The sequence below is a fragment of the Penicillium daleae genome (genome assembly GCF_028827525.1).
Source record: "Penicillium daleae strain IBT 16125 chromosome Unknown utg000004l_segment0_segment0, whole genome shotgun sequence".
Taxonomy (NCBI): Eukaryota; Fungi; Ascomycota; class Eurotiomycetes; order Eurotiales; family Aspergillaceae; genus Penicillium; species Penicillium daleae.
In genome coordinates this window covers 1,201,305-1,218,687 of record NW_026623152.1, presented here as the reverse complement: position 1 = coordinate 1,218,687, position 17,383 = coordinate 1,201,305, and the positions used below count along the sequence as shown (strand labels likewise).

At 51.9% G+C, this 17,383-nt stretch overlaps 5 protein-coding genes across 5 annotated transcripts; 1 reads left to right on the top strand and 4 right to left on the bottom strand.

Moving 5' to 3' along the window:
- Positions 1-3,511: 3,511 nt before the first annotated feature.
- Positions 3,512-4,642, bottom strand: N7458_004089 (telomere length and silencing 1 family protein; the record flags this gene model as incomplete). Its single annotated transcript, XM_056907471.1, has 3 exons — positions 3,512-3,744; positions 3,815-4,188; positions 4,248-4,642. 3 exons carry the CDS (start codon positions 4,640-4,642, stop codon positions 3,512-3,514), a joined length of 1,002 nt encoding a protein of 333 aa, XP_056768198.1.
- A 305-nt stretch (positions 4,643-4,947) lies between these two features.
- Positions 4,948-6,550, top strand: N7458_004088 (actin family protein; the record flags this gene model as incomplete). Its single annotated transcript, XM_056907470.1, has 3 exons — positions 4,948-4,990; positions 5,119-5,614; positions 5,674-6,550. 3 exons carry the CDS (start codon positions 4,948-4,950, stop codon positions 6,548-6,550), a joined length of 1,416 nt encoding a protein of 471 aa, XP_056768197.1.
- A 697-nt stretch (positions 6,551-7,247) lies between these two features.
- On the bottom strand, positions 7,248-9,421 carry N7458_004087 (uncharacterized protein; the record flags this gene model as incomplete). The annotated part of the gene is made up of 3 exons (XM_056907469.1): positions 7,248-8,420; positions 8,474-9,059; positions 9,114-9,421. 3 exons carry the CDS (start codon positions 9,419-9,421, stop codon positions 7,248-7,250), a joined length of 2,067 nt encoding a protein of 688 aa, XP_056768196.1.
- A 1,485-nt stretch (positions 9,422-10,906) lies between these two features.
- N7458_004086 (Uracil-DNA glycosylase) lies at positions 10,907-14,820 on the bottom strand (the record flags this gene model as incomplete). The annotated part of the gene is made up of 6 exons (XM_056907468.1): positions 10,907-11,673; positions 11,734-12,927; positions 13,020-13,203; positions 13,534-13,824; positions 13,908-14,367; positions 14,435-14,820. The coding sequence occupies 6 exons, from the start codon at positions 14,818-14,820 to the stop codon at positions 10,907-10,909; spliced, it is 3,282 nt and encodes a 1,093-aa protein (XP_056768195.1).
- A 483-nt stretch (positions 14,821-15,303) lies between these two features.
- pdiA (protein disulfide isomerase PDI1) lies at positions 15,304-16,951 on the bottom strand (the record flags this gene model as incomplete). Its single annotated transcript, XM_056907467.1, has 2 exons — positions 15,304-16,492; positions 16,563-16,951. The coding sequence occupies 2 exons, from the start codon at positions 16,949-16,951 to the stop codon at positions 15,304-15,306; spliced, it is 1,578 nt and encodes a 525-aa protein (XP_056768194.1).
- Positions 16,952-17,383: the final 432 nt, after the last annotated feature.

Genomic DNA, 17,383 nt, shown 5'->3' with positions numbered 1-17,383 from the left:
AGTTCGCACAGATTATCAGGCGATCTTAGTTGAGATCGCGCGGGAGGACATGAACGAAGTCGAAACGAGAGGATTAAGGCGCGTATTCGAAGTATCGAAGCGGGGGACCCGAGATTATTGTCGCGCGAAAGACTCAGCAGGGTCAACCTACGAGAAAGGGAAGAAAGAAAGTGAAAATAAAAAAACTAGACGAAATTGAAATGGTCGAGTTATAGCGAGAGCAGATTGGTGGATCAGGTCGAGACGAGCGAGAGACTGGAATGGGATCCAACAAGGTTGAGGTAAAAAGAAAAATGAAAATAGCAATGGACAAGAGGTCTAGACGCAAGAAAGTCTCGACCTTGGGAGAAGCGAGTGTCAGTTTGAGGTGAAGAGGGCAGAAGAAGAGACAGAGACAGACTGAGGAAGAGGACGAGGAAGAGGAGTTGGAGGGGGTCCAAGTTGCCCCTGAAGCAGGGCTGATTGGTCGTGGCACGTTTCAGAGTCTAGACTTTTCTCCTTCTCTGCCAAAGCTTCCTCGTTCTAATTTTACCTTTTCATATATACCCCCTCTATTCCTACGCTCGATGATCGTCCGTGAATTTTGCTTTTAGACACTTACAGTTCAAAGGATAGGGTACGCTCAGTACAGTTCCATCTCCCACTTTTGAGTCCCTATCGCCATCGTTCCAGGAGGTAAACAGTGACCAAGCTCAACCATCCACCAACCCTGGATTGGGCCTAGCTCCAGCGGGCCGGACTCGAGCTTCCACGGTTGTGAACGTGTGTGCCGCTTGGACTACTCCGATCCTGGTAAGGTCGACTCTTAGAAGGTGCCAGTGTTATTAACTAATAATGTTAAACCAGAGCAATAATAATATTACGGGCCAAAAGGGCTCCAGTCCAGCGCCACGCTCAGCCACACCGACCAGTGCGACGGGACAATAATAACAATAATAGATAGTCCAGGAGAACCGGAGAACAGAGACCAGGAGAAGAGCTCCCGACTTCTTCACTGGATACTACTCCGGGACCAGATACAGTACAGGATTTGGTCTCGAAAGATACTTACCGGTTCTCCCGCAACACGCAAGGTACGGTACCTGCGTCGTCAGCAGTCAGCACTCAGTTACTACCGTACAAGTAACCTAGTCTAGGCCTCCAACCTTGAACCTGAAACTGGGGACAGCTCATCAACCAATCTCAAGTGCAACACGCAATTATACCGTACGATGTACTCCGTACTCCATTTCCATACGTACATACCAGAGACACGCAGCATCTGGACTCTTCCTGCATTTCTACACAGGATTCGCCACACACACCCACTCAGTGTTCTGGACATCGAAGAGGTGTCGATCGCTACGCTGAGCGCCTGTTCTAGACGCTCCAGTGGATCGGTCCTGGCAAGTTGCACCCGATCTAGGGCGAGACCCTTTCCTGAGGATTCTACCAGCAAAGCCCCCCAATTATCCTTAATCCTACAGAAGTAACCTCCGACCGGGTGGTAACTCGTAAAAAGTTTGAGCAAATCATTTCCACCATCTGGCTGTTCTGGTCTTGTAAAGCAAAAAAACCTCAGACTCTAAAACTCCATGATCCATCCCATCCTGCCCCTCCAGTGGCCCCAAGCGCTATCAACCTGAGACATGACCAAGCACCTGTCAATTTCCTTGCCCCAGAAAAAAATGTGATGGGCTGCTATTTATATGAATCGAATCCTCCAGTACCAACCAGAGAAAATACGGAGTAGCTGGTTCGTTACTCCATAGTGAACAGTCATACATATGTACTCTGTGTCTCGCAGCAACCAATGTCTTGATTTGCTCGTCACACAACTATGGTAATTATATGTAGTGTAGGTAGTACACCTAGTACATACTGTAGTAAGGAAGAATAATTTGTGACCAGTGACCTCATGCTGTATGTAGCATATCCAACCACCAATATGCAGTAAGTATGCTAGTATGCAGTGTACAGTACAGTCAGTACCTATCCATCGGGTCGCCGGGGCGCTTGTCAGCCCGTTCACCGTCGTGGGCCATTCCCCTCATCTGGTATGTGGCGTCCATACGTGATCTCATTCAATGCAGATCATCCAAAAATATAACAACGTACAACTTGATGAGTCTTGGGTCTGCCCCTACAATAACCTTGTAAATGGAAATACTATCCTTGTGGGTTGACTCTCCTGCCCCCACACACACACAAGTACGACATCCCCGTTTTTAGGGCATCTCCGCCTATCTGTGACCCGGGTTTATCTGATGTTACATCGCTCAATCTTGGATGTAGATTTCTGGAATTGATACAGCACGCGCTCTTTATCTAAACCCTTTCAATCATGGAGTTCTTTGACCGTACAAGGAAAGAGTCGGTGATCTTGATATAGCAAGGGTAAGCAACGTTCTCAATGTATAGAGGCCGAATAAGGACATCGTAACATAATTGTACTGTGCTGTTTTCTTAACTCTTGATATACTACTCCGTGGAAATAATCCAGAATTATCCATGACTGAAGATTCATAAGAAAGTACCTAGGAAGATAGCCTTTACCATGATCTAGAAATGTCACTGAATTATCATTCCCCATTAACACTGTAAGGATATCATGAAGAGTTATTTCATAGATGTAGTCGCCAATGCTGAAATCTGATACAAATTAGGAAAATATGGTGCATACCCCGTGCGAGGAATTTGATTAAAGAATCTATTGATGTCTATGCATGATTCCCCGACTATTGATATAGGGTTTATATAATATGCAGGGTCTGGTCCAGAATACTTGTTAGAGTATGTATCGCCGCGTACTCCAATTAACGTTGGGTCGATAGGTCGTGGAGAGGATGGCATTAATGATTTCTTCTGCTTTGATTCTTGAATTTCCCAGGCCACCACCTCTGGTCTCGATGAATGTGGAAGAAAATTGCTGAGGCCACTAATTCTAGTATCTACTTCCATTTCTCTTCCGACGGCTTTCCTCCTATTTTGAGAACACACCGCCTTCATACTTATCTCCCTGAGAACGGCGCAGGGAGACAGTGACGCAAGATACGATATAGAATCATAGATCTATCTCCCTGGCAAACGAATCTATGTTTCTAAGCTTTGTTGTTGGCTCTATTTCATCAGATGTTATAGTAATCCTTCGATTGGTTTATATTGCCATATTTTTGTCTCCCTTCATCACAGCTCGCTTAACTCAGTTGGTAGAGTGCGTGACTAGTAATCACGAAGTCGCTAGTTCAAATCTGGCAGTGAGCATTTTTTGGAGATTTTCATCTCCAGTCTTTTTGGAGAAATGATGAAATCAAAGATTTTAATTAATATTCATTTTGGCTCTTCGATGTTTCTTTTTTCATTACACTCTCGCCATGATATGCAGGTACCCGTTTATGTTGGACGACGCCTTTACTGTCTGCCAGTCTACTGTTGTCACAGTGAAGTATAACCCGCATCGAGAGATATATATCAACCACACAATACTAGTAATATAATCCACATTAGATAATCTACCAACTCTTGAAACTGCTCACTTTCGTCCAGCTTGGGCTTGCGACTCCCGCATTGCAGCCCTTGCACTCCGACTTCCTCCCAACTTGGGCCCCTTGGGCGCTTCAGTCTTACTAACCGTCTTCGTAGTGCGTGTCCTCCGACGTGATTGAATCGCATCCAAAAAGTCTCGTCGGAATTGCTCTGCAATACGCTCATCCGCAGCCTGGTCATCCGCCTGGAGTTCTTCCTCTGGCTCGTCATAGACATCCACTAGTAGAACAGATGGTTAGCGGGTGACCACACTGTTTGATCAAGTGTGATATAGCTAGGTAAGACTCACATTTGCTTTCTCGCAAGATTTCCTCCACCAGCCGGTCGCGCTCGACATCTGTGCTGGTGCGGCGCTTGCGGTTGCGCCATGACTTCTTGGGTGATCCAACACGCTCGGTCGGCTCACCAGGCTGGAGCGAGTCTTCGTCACCGGCAAGCCGGCGCGTTGCGGCTTCGGTACGGGCAATATTCTGCAGCTTCGTCTCCTGTCCGAGATCGATCTCGTGCAGCTTGCCCAGTGACGCGGGCAGGCGTTCGTGTTGCTGTCCTTGTGTAGCTGGCGCGCCAGATGTTTCTTGCGAACCCGACTGATCGGCCGGTGAGCCGTCTGGTAGCGGGCTACGGTTGTAGCGCTTAGCCATCTCGGCGTCTATATATGCCATCCTTATCTTGTTAGTCCACGTTGTTCCAATGCTGGCGCAAGAGGGTGGTGTAGTTCGTACATGTGTCTGTCCACATCCTCCGCCTGTCCAGTGTACATTTGGAAACGGTCCCCCATGGCCTGAACCTTTTCCTTCTCCTGGTCATCTGTGGTGACCAGCGCCGTTTGACGACTGTCGTCCTTGCCCGATGGTCGTGTGGCGGAGAATGCAATGCCTCCCTTACGAGTCGTCTTTGGTCGGCGTAGGCGCACTACCCCGGTCGCGTGTGTCGAGTCATCAGAATCATCTGGTAAGTTGGATCCAGGAGCTACAGTAGCTTTGTCGGTGCTTTCAGCGACAGTTTCGGTGGCGAGACTGGTTGTTTCTTCGGGATCATCTTGGCGTCGTCGGGCGAACTTGCGTCGCTTCGCAGGGCGAAAGAGATTTTCAGGCGCAACATCGACTTCAGTATCCATAGTGTGTACAATACAAATGCCAATGCAGAGGTGGGAGTGGAGTGAAAGAGGAAAAGAAGAAGAGCGCGCAGGGTGAGGTCATCTGCCCAGCTCAAAGCGGCAGCCAGTCAGTTTCTCTCCGCCAAAATGCCAAAGCTGCTTGCTGAACTCTCCCGCACCCAAAAAGAAACCCGCCCTTCTCTCCCCTTACCACCGCTTTGAGTCCCACGTGCATGGTCTGGCCTTGAATTGTCAACACCGGCCGATTGAACAATTCGCTCGGGCCTGCCGTGATCTTTCATCTCACACCCCTTTGCGCTATCACCATGAATCCTTCCAACCCGCCTCAAGCTGCCGAGTATGGTGGAGGTATGTGCTTTTCGCGCGATGCGACTGACCCCGATCGCCTCGCGCTCTTCCATAAGCTCCTCAATTCAATCATGATCGGCCTATTCTACCTCCAGCAGATGCTAACCTAACTTCTCGACGCGTTACAGATGAAGTCTCCGCCATTGTCCTCGACCCGGGCTACTCCACCACTCGCGCTGGCTTCGCCGGTGAAGATGCTCCCAAATCCCTGATTCCAACATACTACGGCAAATACAGCGCCGACGGCCAAGAGAAGCTCATCTACGGTGATGATATCTTTGTGACTCCACGGCCCGGTCTGTCCATCCACAACCCCATCGGCAAGGATGGCATCGTCGAAGATTGGGATATGGCCGAGAAGGTCTGGGAGTACTCCTTTACCTCGCGACTCACGGGTGCGAAGCCTGGTAACCCCTTTCACAATGGTCTGAACGACATCCCCGCCGAAGAGCTCCCTACAGAGATGGAGGTTGAATTGGAAGAGAAGCCCCTCGCGGATAGCCCGCTGCTCATGACCGAGCCCGCATGGAATCCGGCCAAAGCTCGTGAGAAGACCATCGAAATTGCGATGGAGAAATGGGGCACGCCTGCATTTTACCTGGCGCGTAATGGTGTCCTCGCGGCGTACGTATCTGCCTGCCTTGTAATCGGGCATAAACTAACTCGTCTTATCCATCATCCAGCTTCGCATCCGGCAAAGCCTCTGGTCTGGTCGTCGACATTGGCGCCTCCAACATCTCCATCACCCCAGTGCACGACGGTATGATCCTCAAACGCGGTGTACAGCACTCCCCTCTCGGTGGCGACTACATCTCGTCTCAAATTCGCGCCCTGTTTCAAAAGAACTCCCCGCAACCCATCACCGTCACCCCCCACTACCTGATCAGCTCCAAGACTGCCGTCGAAGCTGGCCAGCCACCCCAGGCCAAGTACAGGACCTTCGCCGCCGACAAGGCCCCCGACGCGTCCTACCGGGCCCTCCTCGAGGAGCGCACCTTGTCCGAGTTCAAAGAGTGCGTCGTCCAGGTCTGGCCAGGACCCAACAGGCTCTCCGCGACCGCACCCAGCGGTGCACCAAACGAAGAATTGGCCCGCTCGCATCCCCCGCGCCCCTTCGAATTCCCAGACGGCTACAACCAAGTCTTCGGCATCGACCGCTTCCGCGTCGTCGAATCCCTCTTCGACGTCAAGGCTGCCATCCCGGATCCCGACTCGCCCGTCCCCGCCCCAACACAGGCGCAGACCATCCCAGAACTGATCAAGGCTTCCCTGGGCGGCGTCGACGTCGATATCCGTCCTCACCTCCTAGCCAACGTTGTCGTCACGGGTGGATCTAGCCTTTTGTACGGATTCACGGATCGTCTGAACCACGAGTTGATGCAGCTCTTCCCTGGTCCGCGCGTGCGTATCTCCGCTCCCGGAAATACCGCGGAGCGTCGCTTTGGCTCGTGGATTGGTGGTAGTATCCTGGCTAGTCTGGGTACTTTCCATCAGATGTGGATCTCGAAGAAGGAATATGAGGAGCATGGCGCGAACATTGTTGAGAAACGATGCAAATAAGTTTGGGGTTACTACTTATTTATGCTGGTACACCTCGTTTTTCCTGCTTCTTTCTCGTACCATTCCATCTAATCTGGATTGAATTGGATCTCTTTCGGCCTTTGTTTTTGGCCACGGGCTCATGTGTTTATGAAGGTGGGCCATGCCATGCATGCCATGCATGCCATTCTTATCTGTTCTGTTATGCTCTGTTTTGATTATGGGCGTTATAACCGTCTGGCGCGCTTGCCGGTGCTTTTCTACGTACGAATACAAATGCGGATTTCCAGAGGCTCGACGTTATTAGAGTCTGAAAATTGAGTACTAGAATTTTTTTTATCCCCCCATCTATTGTATTATCTTGCTTGACTCGCTGCTAGCTACTGGATTCTTTGGGACGACTTGAACGCTAAGAAAGAATGGGAATGGTAATGATATTGCACCGTGCGCGATTGGGTATATAAACTAAACTAGGAATAAATGTAATGACAAACGAGCCAGCGTCGAAGGTGTCTATTGTTGGACCCCTTGAAAATATGGTGATGCTGGTATTGATCCTGATGCTGGTTGATTCGGGGGTGTCGAGATGACCTCGAGGACCCAACCCTAGGGACCAAATCCGACGGCCAAGAAAGGAAAATAGTGAATAGGTATGTATCACCTTCTCCCATCCTATGGTGGGTAGTTATAATGATAGACCATCATAAAAAAAAGAGCTTCAAGCTTGCGCACCAACAGTCCGCGGCCTATACTCAGTCCGAGCCGCAGTCGCAGTCCCAACCCCAACAGAAGAAATACTCGCCGGCGTGCGAGGAGACACAGGAACAGACACAGGAACAGGTACAGCAGGCAACGCAGTAATAATCGACCCCGTGTCACCACGCTCCCCAACATCAACATCATCACCAATACCCATACTCACCCGCGCACCAAAACTCTTCTCCAATTCCTCGTCAATAGCGATGGACAGCACATGAACCCGGGGCGATGTCTCCGGTCGTTGTTTGAAGGTGTACGTGCTCAAAAACTCTGGTTCCTGCGTCCAGGACATTTGTCTTTCGAGATTCGTGCTGGACAGTCCTGGTCCTGTTCCGTTCCCGGCTCTGCCTCCGGCTCCAGCTCCGGTGCTAGAGCCGTGTAGGTTCTCGGAGGATTTGGTGCGGAAGATGCTGCTTGGCCAGTCTTTGGTTTTTGCTAGGGTTGTGCCGCAGCAGGTTGCTGTTTTGGCAATGTTATCCCATGCTTCGACGACGCGGTCTGTTTTGAGGAAGTGAGAGATTTGGTCTTTCATTGTGTCGAGGTTGTCTGGTTGTGGGTTCTTTTGGTGGGAGGGTTGTGGGCGTGTTGGTGGTTTGGCCATTGAATGTTGGGTTCGGGGTCGGTTGGTGGCCCATAGTGCTTTGAGTTGTTCTATTGAGGCGCTGCGGGTTTTGAGAGTTTGTGCTGGCGCTGTTGAGGGTCTGTTGGGGGTGTTGGTGTTGATGTTGATATTGGTTTTGTTGCTGACAGATCGTTTGGGGATGAAAGGTCGTGAGAGTTTCCTGGTAAGTCGGGATGGTGTGCGTGGTGGGGATGGATTGTCGGTATTGCTGGGGGTTGCTCCTACGAGAGCGCTGCATGATCTTGCACGGCTGAGCATCCTGGGCACAATGCTGTTTCGTCTGGAAGGCTTGGGTCCGCTGGGATCTGTACGGCTCTGCTCTGCGACGAGGGTGTCGTCGAGATTCCGCGAGGCAGGTCGGGGCTTGGGTCTTGATAATGGATCGCGAGGGAGCGGCTTTTCGGATGCTCGTCGTCCTGGAGTTCCTGGTCCAGGACTCCTTGCAAAGAGCCTTTGTCGGACTGACATGGACCGAGTAGGGGCTCTACTGGCCGTTTTGATGAGTGAGTGCTGCAAAGGTTAGCCTAATGATCATACCTCTGAACGGGACTGATCAAACTCACCACGTCCTTTCGACTCGCCAAACCCACACGCCTCTGCATTTCAGTAACCGCAAAAGCAAGCTGACCGAGTGCCTTTTGCAGCGCGGCTCCACGTCGACGCAGCTTAGACAACGCCACGACCCAACCCTCCATATTCTCCATCATAGCCTGATAGAAGGCGCCAAGACTATCCGTCTCAAAACACCCCTCATTCCCAAGTTGCTGCAAATAATGCCACAAAGCACCCATAGCCTCTTTGCCCTTTCGCAAATCTTTCAGTGCATCTGTAATTGCGAGCGTGAATCGCTCAACGGCATGCTCGATTTGGTCATTGTAGGAGACCAGTGCCAGTCGGAAATTGCGATCCTCGAGCATCTCGTCGAAGATAGCGAGATTGCCGAGCGGGAGGCTGAGGTACTGAATTCGAGTGCGTACGTCCAGATGGACGATGAGAAAGTCTTCCGTTGTTCGTTGGAGGAAGCCGTCCAGCTCGTCGACGTGACCTTGGAGAATTTGCATTACGGCAGCGGGGGATTTGGCTTGTCGTTTGGCTAGTAGGTGTACACCGAATACCATCTGGGAGACCAGCTTCCAGAATGGATGGTATCTATAGATGCGTCAGTCAGTTCTTATAGGAAGGTACTTGGACTCTGCTGCTCACTTTTCAACCGTCCGCTGCCGCCATTTCCTCCCACACAATCGCTCATACTCATCATTTTCCAATAGATCCCGCCGACGTGTCTGGGCATCGAGTTCCACGACCCACTGACTGGCCCCGCTCTGGGTAGCTTCGGCTAGAGACTCTTCAAAGGGACCCTGCAGTTGAGAGATTGGATGCACTGGAGATGAAGAGGCGGAGGAACTTGGTCGTGCATCGGAATCGGTGTTGGTCGAGCATACCGGCTGCTCTTCGCGGTCGAGACTGGCACCCGCTGGTGCATTCTCGGGGGTTTCCACCACTTCAGCCATGAATAATGAATATCCGTCTTGATTTCCAGAGATAAGGAATCCTTGGTAGAATTCCCCCGCTCGGAATGTTCGCAATGCCCCAAGCTCAGTTCGCCAATGTAATTCCCGTATATGCGCGGGCACGCCTAAAGTTCCCAGGTATATAGAATGACTGGTTGTCAGATTATACCCCGATTCACGTCTCGGATCAATTGAATGCAGAACAATGGCAATCCAAGTCAAATTGACTCAACACCAATGCGCAACCTCCCAATCCAATCTGATGCCCGCATCCATCGGAGGGGGAAGTAGTCGAATATAAAAAATCGCGATCGGGTCCAGCTCAGCTGAAAGGGGTGCTGTTCATAGTGCAGCGGCAGTGGCCGGTTCTCCAAGGTGAAACACGCAGGCGAGTGCGGCAGGCTGGTCGCGATGGCTGGAATATGAATCAAAAATCGGTCGTCTGGACTGCCCTAGACTGTCGCAAATGTCTCCGTCTCTTCAGGATCGTTAGAAAGGAGGTCAATTTCCCAGGATTGGTGGGGAGAAAGGGAACGACAATAAGACATACGTGAGGGATGGGTACGTTGGTCGAGTGATTGTTTGCGCGACCGGTGGCGGGGGAGAGAAAAGAGGAGATGAAAGGAGACGGAGGGATTGGAATAATAATCGATTGGTCAGGCCAGATTGGACAGATTAATTAGAATGGATCGAATTGGATCGATTGGATTAATTCCAGTCGGTAAGACCTGCACGGTCAACGGGTTCGTTGGGCTGTCTTTGTTCTTTGTTCTTTGGAAGTTTGGAAATTTGGAAGGAGGAATACTTCAGTCCGTACGGAGTCCTTGATGGGTAATTGTACGGAGTACTCCGTACAGGAGAAGACACAGGGCGGCACGTTGGAATCGGAGGAAATGCCGTTTCGGTGCCAACGTGGATTTTCTCTTGACTCTTGTACTCTTTGGCGTTATTCCAAGTGGAGTCCAGTCCTGACACGAACCTGAGAAGCGGAGTCGACAAGGAGATTTGACGGTCCACTGTCCACTGTCCAATGTCCAATGTCCATGGGCAATGCACTTTAATTTAAGAAGCGGCCCAGTGGGCGTTTTAACAACTGGGCCAAAGCGGCAGTTAACCTCGAAAGGACTTTCGAGTACTGACAGTCTTTACGGTTCTTCCCGTTCGAGGAAAGGCATAGCCACGAGTTTGTTCCTGTCGCAGGCCGATCGCCATTTCACGGGCTCTCCACTGAAGAAACCCAGAAAGTGGGTTCGCGGCGTCTAGACTGTGCTGGACCAGGGGAGGATCCAGTCACTGCGATGACGATCGGCGGGGCTAAACTGTTCACACAGTGTAGGACACCAGTCGGTACATGTGTAATTACAGAGTCGAAGAGAAATGGCAGATGTCCATGTACAGCCCCAGTCTCGGAGATTTGGTCTATTTTTGGATTTGTGGATGATTACGTCGATACCGGCTAACGGTAGTTAGTTATACATATGGACTTCATATCGAATCAGTCATCGATTCACCCTCCGCAAAGATGGGATCCCAAAAGTTCGTCGGCAGCGATAAATCCAGAAACTCGCCAAATAACGTGTCAATGTCTGCAAACCCATGCATCGTACTGTCCAGCTCAGTCATCGTATTCGTCCCGGGCACCAGTGGAGGACTTTCTATGCCCGCCTCACGATCTCCAGTGGTTGTGCCTGGTGCTAGCGCCGTGTCCACCGCAATGGCTCCGTGACTGGGCTCTGTCCCCGTGGTACGAGCGATCATAGACGAGTGATGATCATGGTTGATAGTGTCCAAGCTGCCGTCTACAGCGATACCGCGGATAGTCTGGCCATGTACAGCCTCTGGCTCAGGCTCAGGCTCAGGCGCTGGCGTGGGCCGTCGCGACCGCTCAGAGTCGATCTGCTGCAACGCTTTTCGTCCCAGGCGAGCCATCGCCTCGGCAGAATACCACTCCGCACTGAGATCCTCCAGCAACGCACAACTAGTCTCCAGACTAGCCTTGGCCCGATCAAAATGCGTGATCAATTTGCTGGAGCGTAGCTGTCGATACGAAACGCCCATCGACAGAGACAGGGCGTATGACACGATCGGCAATGGTGGGAGATTTCCCGCGCACTCGGACGCGACAATGGAGTGGATTCGTATCGCGGCGAGTCCCTGTCGTATCGATGAGAGTTTGGTGTTGTCCAGGGTTTCGGCCAGTTTATACCGGCAGGATAGAATTGCGACGCAATGGTAGTATAGTTCCAGAAAGCCTGCCAATGAGTGATATAATAGTTAGTGTCGGCTATTCAGTCAGGGTTGGAAAAACGAACCAAGTGTAACAAAATCCAAATCCCCCTGCCCAGCCTCACCCACAATATCCTCAAATGCAGGAAACCCTTCCTCCCACCCGCTAGTCACCCCCGCCGAGGGTCGATAAAATGATATCACAGTAGCCAACAACTCCGAAACCGCAAACCATACTTTAAACGCAGCCCGGGACCCCAGCTGCACCTGTAAACCAGGCTTCTCAATCCCAATATCCCGATCCGCCAAAATCACCGGCCGACCCCCAAGACTAGCATGCATCTTATCCAACGTCCACAAACACCAAAACAATTCCGACAACGTATCCCCGCATTCCCGGCCCGGCCGGTCCAAATGTAAACCCACCGTTTGAGCTTGGTGGATCGCCTCGCAGAGATGCAGGGATGCTGCCTCGGCGCCTTCATACCCTTCGCAGTGTAGCGACATCAGGGCTAGCACGCGGATGCGCGTGTATCGATCGGGTTCGAGTCCTGCGTCCATGGCGGCGGCGAGGCCTTTGTAGATTTCGGTGCAGAATTGTCGGGGTGATACTAGGTTTGTGTTTTCTGTTAGGCGGAGGTGAGCGCGTGCGGTGGGGTCTTTGGCTGCGACGAGGCAGATTGCTCTTTCGAGGAATGGTGAGGGTGTGGAGAGCTGGTGTTGATCTTGTTTTTGGTTGTGGTGGGAGTGGGAGGGGAAGGTGGTTTGGTCTACTAGAGGTATGATCTGGTTGACCTTGGAGAAATACAAAGCTGTGAGTGGTTCCCTCGTCGTGGTGGGAAGTCGACTGCATGCTTGTACTGCCGATGTATATCGCTGGTGCAGCACGGTAGCTGCTGTCTGGTCATCGAGAGCACCAGCTTCAGAGGGAATCGTTGAAAGAGCGTCTGTATTCGCGGCTGGGCGTTTCGCCTGTGAATCATCCGCGTTGTCGGGAGAACTAATCCAGAGGCCGATACGATCTCGCAGTGGATTACCAATTGGCTCGTCGAGTCGTTCGCGAATGACTGCTTCGGGATTCAGATCACCCACGAATCGCTCCGTGTTTGATAAAGCTGGCAAAGACGGGCCCGTAGACGCAGTTTGTGTCCGTGAAGGACCACGTAAACGTGATCGCGGACGATCAGAAAAGCTCAAGCCATGACTATGGCTGCTAGTAGATTGAGTCGCGTCCACACCTCGAATCTTACGTGGTGGTTTATGTTCTTCGACCTCTGAGCCTGCAGTGAGGTGTCGGCATCGTTTCTATGGGTGTTCTTAGTAACTGAAAGACCCGGTGGGTGATACTGGGTGTAGCGTGACGTAGACTTACTTTCCGGCGCTGACAGGCCGGACACGCTTTCAAGGCCCGAGTCCGATTCCGCGACTGCGGCGTATCGGCGAGCCAAGTGAGCTCCATTCGGGAGGTGGTTGAGCTTGGCTTTCGGGCCGTGCTGAAGGGAAGCGGGCGCGGGTTTATCGGTTCGGTTGGTGGAGCTGTTAGTCTTGGCCGAGAACTGGTACAGTATTTACTGACGTATGTACTCCTGGTGTACACCATACGTCTTGATAGGTATACATTTCTTGATAAGTATACATTTATTGGCCATGACTTACATATTATCGAGTATCTGGAGACTATACCAGCAGACACCCATATCTACCACAATATATGGGTAAATCACGCCGCAGTCAATGTTGAACAGCTCATTTTAAACAGACACCCAAAAGACCCCAAGCGCCATCAAATACATAATCAGATGAATACAAGCAGAAAATGCCACATAATACAATTAGTGATAATGAAGCAATGCTGACTTGATCGCAGCATCCTCTCCACATCATACAGCTTTCTTAGTCTCCTCTTCCTTCTCCGCCGCAACGAGTGCTTCAAGAGCATCATCATCGTCAAACTCGTCCTCTACAGGACCAGACTTGACAGCATTCCCCTTCACCGTCTCATCTTCCTTCTCTACCAGCGACGAAGACACATTCGCCAAAGCAGCCGAATTCTCCTTGTCTGCAGCCGGCGACACGATCTCCTTCTTACTCGGAACGAGACTCCAGTCAATAATTCCATCTTGACCATACCGCTCCGCCAGCCAGTCATTACATTTCTTGAAATGACCATTGTCGAACTGCATCAGAAACAGGTACCATTAGCAAATGTAGCCCTTCCGTCCCACCAGAAACCATACGGACGCCAGAGAAAAACACTTACAAATCCATGATGCGCACTCAACGGACTCGGATGCACAGATTGCAAAACACAATGCTTCGCCTTGTTAATCTTAGCAACCCTCGTCCCCGCAGGCTTCCCCCATGCCAAAAAGACAACTCCATTGCCCCGAACCCGCGCTACAAGGTCAATCGCCTTCTGCGTGAACTTCTCCCACCCCTTGCCGGAGTGACTGTTGGCCTGGTGTGCACGCACTGTCAGACAAGTGTTGATCATGAGAACTCCCCGCTCGGCCCAAGGAGTGAGGAGACCCCCGTTATTGGGAGGGGGGACGAAGTCGGGATAGTTCTTTTTGATTCCCTTGTAGATGTTGACTAGGGAAGGGGGTGCGCGGGTGGGCGGGCGGACGGAGAAGCAGAGTCCGTGGGCTTGGTTGTCGTTGTGGTATGGGTCTTGGCCGATGATGACGACTTTGACGGTGTGGAGAGGAGTGTGTCGGGACCTGGGGGATATCATTAGCAACCGAAAATAGCGTTTATGTGGTTCTGAATGGGTTCGATCTGACTTACCAGGAATACACGTCCTCCTCGGGTGGAAAGACCTTGACTTTACCTTCCTTCTCTTTCTTCAAAAACCGCTTGAGATTCAAAAACTCTGGCGTCACCACTTCATCCTTCAAATGCGCAAGCCAACTCTCGTCCAGAGTATCAATCTCTAGCTGTAACAGCTCCTTCTGCTCCGGCGTTAGGCCAGCCACCCATTTCTCCTTATTGAACGAGGTAGACCGCGGTGCTGGAGCTGTGCCATTTGTTCCTGAGCTAGTTGTCTGTGTGCTGAGGGCCTTGGGCTTTGGAACTCCAAAGAAAGCCGTGATGCTTCCACCCTTGGGCTTCTTGCTATCGGCCGCTGGGCCAGAGAGATGGTCCGCGTTTCGTTTAAGTGCGGGACTGACCATGGCGAAGAGTGGTGGGAGGGAATATCGGCGAGGAAGACGGAGGATAGGAAGCATGCAATTTTGTCGTTCACAGTCTTGATAGAAGGGAAAAAGGGGGTGGAGGATGACTCGAGATTCCCTAGGATCCTGGTGGCCCGTTCTTAAAGTTCGGGGGGAGCCGCAATGATCGACGCGTTGCGCGAAACGCGTCGTGGATAAGATAAGCAGGCGACCTGACAGGACCAAAGAAATTGGAGCTGTCACATTTCTTTTTTTTGTAGGAATACGAGAAGTGCGTGATCAAATGACAAGAGAATGATTTGCTGAGCTACTGGCGAAACATGCGTCTTTAGATGAGACTACAAGTGAATTTAAAATTTAGAACACGGGTTTGCGAAAGCTGAGATTCTCAACGGACATCACGAATTTTTCCATTTCAGATTGTGATGATACAAGTAACTATAGCAAAGGAGAATCAAGTTCAATTTCCACACGAGGTCACGTTCACAGCTCATCGTGAATCTCCTCCTTCTTGTCAGAGGCCGCAGGAGTCTCGGCAGCCTCAGTGGAGGAAGCCGAGGGAACGGCAGTGACATCGCCGCCCTCAGTGGGCTTCTTGCCACCGGCCAGACCGTCAATCTCGTACTTGCCGTTCCGCTTGATGAAGTCAACCAGGTCCTCAACGGTGCGGGAGCCATTGTACTCGACGGGCTCGTCCTTCTTGCCGGCGGGGAACAGCTTGATGGTAGGGAAGCCAGTGATGGAGTCGGGCACATCGTTGGCGGTAGCATCAATCTTAGCGACGACAACCTTGTCCTTGAACTCGGCAACGTCAGCGTACAGGGCAGCGAGCTCCTCGTACTTGGGAGCCAGAGCCTTGCAGTGTCCACACCAGGGGGCGTAGAACTCCAGCAGGACATCCTTGTCGTTGTCAATGACAACCTCCTGATAGTTCTTGCCAACGACAACGGTCACAGAGCCCTCCTGCTCCTCGGGGATGGGCTCGGACTTGATGCTGGGGTCAACCTTGCCGTCCAGAACGTTCTTGATGAACTTGCCAATCTCCTTGGCGTCGAGCTTCTTGGACTGGTCGTAGGGGTACTTGGCGTTCTTGTCGGTCTCCTGAATGGCGAAGGCGGGGAACTTCTCGGGCTCCAGGTTCAGGTTGCCCGCGTGAGCACCGAACGCCTTGGCGTCCAGAGTGACAATGTTGATCTCGCCACGGTGCTTCTCAGCGATGGGGCGGAACTCCTCAGCGAACTGCTCACGCTCCTCAGCGGTCTCGGCGAAGATGTAGGCGAGAGGGATACCAGCCGCCATATACTTGGAGTAGGTCTCGGGGCCGAGCTCACCAACGAGGGGAGTGCTGGCAATCTTGACCCACTTCAGGATGGCCTCCTCATCGAGCTTGCCATCGTACACGGCCGTCTTCTCATCGAAATCCTTGTAGAGAACGATCGAGGGCTGCTTGGCACCCTCGGTCTTGGCGAGAGCGGCGTCGTTGGAGGCACCGAAGAGGTAGTTGTCCCGCTGGGACTCAGCGAACGCGGTGAAGCTCTTGTTGGCGGTCTTGTCGTCGGAACCGATGTAGCCGACGATGACGATCTTGTCCATGGTCTTGAAATCCTCCAGGGTCTCCTCAGTCAGGATGGAAACCGCGGGCATCGACTGCTTGGTCATGTATGAGACGATCCTGAAGAGAGAAACCGTCGGTCAGTAGGTGATCCTCAAGTGCGGAATGGTACAATGACGAATCTACTTACGAGTCAGTCTGACGGGCACCACCATAAGCCTTGTGCGAGTCGGGGCCACGGAAGACCTTCAGGGTCGGGTAGCCATCGACCTCGTAGGTTCGGCACAGCTCCTCCTCAACTGTGCAGTCCACCTTGACGAGAGGAATGTTCTTGTCCTTCAGCTCAGTGGCAGCCTCCTCGTACTTGGGGGCCAGAGCCTTGCAATGACCGCACCAGGGAGCGTAGAACTCAGCCAGGACCAGCTCGTGCTCCTTGACGAAGTCGTTGAAGGTCTCACCGGTCAGCACGAGGACATTGGAGTCCGCAGCATCTGGGGCAGCCTCGGCAGCGGGCTCTGAGGCCGAAACGGCCGCAGAGGCACCCAGCAGGCTCAGAATGAGAGGGGCGAAGGACCGCATGATGATTCAAGTGGTTATCCAAAAAGCCGTGATCACCTAGTGGAGTCAAGCGCGTGGGGATTAGCTGATGTTTTTGGTGTTTATGGGGGAACGGGAGTAAATCGGGCGAACTTTTATCAGGAACAACAGTAGTCAAGGGAGATTTATGGGGAGGGTATCGAAGGAGTAGACAAAGGTGATGCTTACCCAAACGGCTGGTATACAAAGAGAGAATGGGGGTGAAAGGGTTCTGGGGAGAGCAAGAGGTACGGTGTGTATTTAATGTTTGGGCTCGGATGGGGGCCGGGTCGTAGAGGACAGTTTGTTCTTTGCGGCTGCGGAGAGTGGAGAGTTGCAGAACAGCCAAGTGGAGCTCTCCCCTCAGCAGTTGCTATGCAGGGCGCCCAAAAGCAAGGGGACCCTTTTTTGGAGTACCCGCCACGTCCTGGGTAC